This window comes from Scardinius erythrophthalmus (assembly GCF_964197995.2).
Source record: "Scardinius erythrophthalmus genome assembly, chromosome: 19".
NCBI lineage: Eukaryota > Metazoa > Chordata > Actinopteri > Cypriniformes > Leuciscidae > Scardinius > Scardinius erythrophthalmus.
Genome location: NC_138239.1, coordinates 35,580,575 through 35,585,318, shown reverse-complemented (window position 1 = coordinate 35,585,318; position 4,744 = coordinate 35,580,575). Strand labels below are relative to the sequence as shown.

The 4,744-nt window shown below is 39.9% G+C and overlaps 1 protein-coding gene across 1 annotated transcript; it reads left to right on the top strand.

Moving 5' to 3' along the window:
* Window positions 1–250: 250 nt before the first annotated feature.
* LOC308679977 (E3 SUMO-protein ligase ZBED1-like) lies at window positions 251–3,910 on the top strand (the record flags this gene model as incomplete). The annotated part of the gene is made up of 2 exons (XM_081347851.1): window positions 251–1,151; window positions 2,880–3,910. The coding sequence occupies 2 exons, from the start codon at window positions 251–253 to the stop codon at window positions 3,908–3,910; spliced, it is 1,932 nt and encodes a 643-aa protein (XP_081203977.1).
* Window positions 3,911–4,744: the final 834 nt, after the last annotated feature.

Sequence of the window (4,744 nt, the reverse complement as noted above, 5' to 3'; positions counted from 1 at the left end):
TGTTCTTCCGTTTGGGCTGTCTAATAGTCCAAGTACATTTCAAAGGCTTATGGACTTGATTCTGGCAGATTTGCAGTGGTCCGTGTTAGGGCTGGGCGATATGACGAAATATATCGTCTGGACGATAGAAAATGTCTATCGTTTTATATAAGGCTCTATCGTTTACGCCACGATAAGGCGTTTACGGCAGAATTTTACGTCAAGATGCACCTCACGCTCACGGCATGCACGCTGCAATACATAAACAAACATGGAGGAAGACGGTAGTAGACGCGGTTCAGACCAGGGTAATTCGCAACAAGATGACCAGCCAACCCAAACCGAGGAGCTTGTACCTAAAAGAGGGGCGACTTCTGTTGCATGGACGTGGTTTGGCTATAAGAAGACCGACGTGGACCAGACAACAGTTGTTTGTAAAGTTTGCCGGCTCCCAGTGCCAACAACGGACTCCAACACTACTAATTTATTTTATCACCTGCGCAAGAACCACGAAAAAGAATACAGAGAGAGTCAACGAGCAAAAGCTGCAAAAGCAGTGTCGAGTGGTGACGTAAGCGCTCAAAACAAACTCCAGACACAGACACTGCAACAGGCTTTTACCCGTGGCACACCATATAGCCATAGCTCGCGCAGATGGAAGGAGATAACTTCTGCTGTTGCCAAGCATATCTGCAAAGATATGGTTCCAATCTACACGGTCGAGAAACGCGGGTTTTGTGAGTTGGTGCAAAAACTCGATCCGAGATACGAAATGCCCAGCCGTAAACACATTACTAAAGTTGTGTTACCTGATTTATATGATGCATGTCGGGCCAAAGTGGAGGCAGAGATTCACAAGGGGATGTTCTACGCTGCAACTACAGATATGTGGTCGAGCCGAACAACACATCCATATATGAGCCTGACGACACACTTTATCAACCAAGATTGGAACCTCTGCAGCCGCTGTTTACAGACAAGTTATTTCCCGGAAGACCACACTGGAGAAATGCTAGACAAAGGACTCAGAGAATCTCTTCAATTGTGGGGACTGCAAGAGGATCACCTTGTCTGTGTCACCACAGACAATGCCACCAACAACATCCTTGCCCTTCAGCTAAATGAAATGACACGCCTACAGTGTTTTGGCCACCGTCTTCATCTAGCTATAGGTGAGTGCTTAATCTCTAAATCGATATAAAAATAATACAAATATATTTCAGTACACAGTCAGTAATACCTGTCCTGAAGGCACCCCAACAATGCACATTTTCTTTGTCTCCCTAATCAAACACACCTGATTCAACTCATCAGCTCATTAACCCTTGTAATAATGAGCTGATGGAAGTGTCAAATCAGGAGTGTTTGATTAGGGAGACAAAGAAAATGTGCATTGTTGGGGTGCCTTCAGGAAAGGTTTGGGAACCACTGCCTTATAGCAATTTTTCTTAAAAGGTTCTTCCCTTCATTTTAAGCTAGAGGTTACTATCAGCAACAGAACTTGTCTAAAAATGTAATAAATCGTTCACAAATAAAGTATTCAATTAGGTTTATTACCCCAACATGTGTTTTGTTTTTTAAAATCAACAGAAATATAGTAAAAAAAACAAAACATATATAGCATAAGTCGCACTGGACTAAGTTGCATTTTTTTAGAAATGTATTTCACAAAAAAAAAAGTTACAGACAGTTCTCCGCTACGGACGTGAGCGCTCTAAAGCGGCACTAAAATAATGTTTTAAAACTTTCACTGAGACCTCAAACTGAAAGCACAAAGCCTGTCTTTAAATTTAATTTCGTTTTGTATTAATTGTATCTTAATTTTATTCGATGTTTCATCAACAAATTGTCTGGATTTAAGAAGTAGGCTAAATATAGGCTATTAAAATAGATAATCAGGACACGGAGGCGCTGGCGAACCTGGAGCTTAGTCTCATAATGAACCGAAACTCAGCGTAGGCCTATAGCCTATTGCCTCACAGACCTGAGACGTATAGATAGCTTAAAATTTCTACTTTTAAGCAGAACAATTCAAAACGAAAGAAAGCAGACTGCGCTGCTTATGCAATTCGTATGAAATGTGCATTTCTCTCTGACGCTGCGAAGATCGCGAGTCGTCAACTTCATCTGTCTAGCTGAAAGACACTGAAATAAAAATAAAAAAACTGTTTTATTAGTAAACAATTAAAATGTCTCCTGCTATATGTTACATATTGCCTGTTCGCTGTTCCTTAAAAACACTGACAGTGTTTTATTTTTTTTAATTTTTTTTTCAGTTGCGGACAAATTCTTTCGACACACACACAATTACATAACACTCTGCGCTTATGTTTTAAAAAGATAATTTAACATATAAATACCAATTTTTAAATAGCCCACTTAAAGTGTTTATTACAAATAAATGACTAAATGCTAAAAAATGTATACATTTTAATGAACAAACATATGCGTTGCATTTACAATTCTGTGAAAACACTTCCCGCGGCCCTGTAATATAGTGTCCTACTCTGCCACTCCTCATGCAGCTGTTTCTATAGGAAAATGCTGTGTCACTCGCACGAGTGCGCCCAAATATTTTTCACGTTTGCACGCCGAAATATTTACTTGCATGTGCGAGTGAAATGGGCGCACTGTAGAGCCCTGCATAACTGTAATAACTATAGGAAGATGAAATCAAAGTTATGTAATAAAAATGTCATAATCATAAGATACAATGTCTTTTTATGTGATAGAATTGCACGGTTTTAAAAAATTGTAACTGTGAGATGAAAATCCACATTATGCAATATATAAATAATTTATAAAATGTAATTAACTAATACATTTTACTAGTCCTGTACACTGTCATTTTAAAAAGTACACAATCATACATTTAGCCTACCTCTCCTTTATATACACAGAGAGGAGTGTGAAACTAAGGGAGGTGGAACGAGCAGTCGGCATCTGCAAGAAGATTGTGGCTGCCTTCTCCAATTCATGGAAAAGAAGGGAGTTGGCCAAGGCTCAAGCAGATCAAAATCCACCCTTGCCGCCTCATCAGCTAATCACAGAAACCCCTACGAGGTGGGGCTCTATGCAAGCAATGGTTGAAAGGGTGATCGAGCAGGAGAAAGCTCTCTCTCAAGTTCTCCGTGCCGACAAAAAAACACGTCACCTGGTCCCAACTTGGCAGGATATGGACGTTCTGGAATCCATGAACAAGGCACTGAGTCCTCTCAAAGAGTTTACAGATGCCTTGTCTGGGGAGCTTTACCCAAGTGTTTCCTACTTGAAACCCGTCCTCCATCTGTTCAACAACCAGATACTCAAGCTTCAGGATGGCGACACTGAGCTCACCACGACTATAAAAGAGGGCATACTAAAATACTTAAATGAAAAGTATGATGACCAGACAACCCAGGACCTCCTTGACATTGCTTCTCTTGTCGACCCTCGATTCAAAACGACATACATCAAACAAGAGAGGGTGGATTACATCAAAACAAGAGCTGCTGCAGAGCTACAGAAGCTGGTGGCTGAACAAACAGAGGCAGTCCCTCTATCAGCTCCATCAGTCACTGCCGTAGGTCAGGATGAGCAAGAGGAGGTTCCTGCTAAGAAGAAAAAGAAGAGTTTGAGCAGTTACTTTAAAACATCAGCAAAGCCAAGCCAAGTGGCTCCACTTTCAAGCAGAGAGTCAATTGAAAAGGAGCTAAGCCTCTATCTCCTAATGGAAGCAGGTCCAGACACAGAACCACTGGAATGGTGGAAGAGAAATGAGGTACATTTTCCCCTAGTGGCCAAGCTTGCAAGGAAATATTTATGTATCCCTGCCACAAGTTCCCCATCAGAGCGTGCTTTCAGTGCAAGTGGGAACATTGTGTCATGCCAGAGGTCAGCACTGAAACCAGCAAGAGTTGACCAGCTTGTATTCCTCGCACTCAACCTGTAGAAGCCTTAGATTTGGCTAATCTTTATGTTCTCAACTTCTCATAATTCATATCCATGATCCTACTTGAAGTTCTTTGGTTTACCTCTTAAATATTCTACTCATTGTGCAGCTACACTTTAAACTTAAAGGCTCCGTGTGTAGTATTTTGTAACCAACATTTATTTTAGGGGCTAGGACTGTAGGCCTGTATTATTTTTGTTTGCTGTTACCATTCAAAGTTGAAAGTTTTTTTTTTTCACTTGTTGGATTTTGCAAAATTATATTGAGGCTGATTTTGTTGCTGCATTTTAAACTTAAAAGGCTCCGTGTGTAGTATTTTATAACCAACATTTATTTTTAGGGGGGCTATGACAGCAGGCCTGTATTACTTTTGTTTGCTGCTACCATTCAAACTTGAAAGGTTTTTTTCACTTGTTGGATTTTGTAAAAAATATATTGAGGCTGATTTTGTGGCTGCACTTTAAACTTTGAAGTTTACGTTTGGTATTTTGCCCTGCACCATGCTCTTTAAACCTCAGAGGTTTTCAGTTTGTTACTTGTTTTATATCCAATAGGAATAGACAGGCCATTATCAATATTTGTGGTTGTTTTCTATTGCCTGCTCTAGAGAACAAAGAATACTACTTGGAAACATCTTAACATCTACATGATGCTACAAGAGAAGTCTGGGTGGTGTTACTGTTAAAAGTTGGCTGCTGCTATGTGTTGAAATATTTGAATGGCAGGTGTTAACATTACCAACAGTCTTGCTTGAAAAAAAAGTTCTAAATAAAATAAATATTTAGTCCCTACTACCTTTATTTGTTTTGTATATCATTTCAAACTGCATTTCCA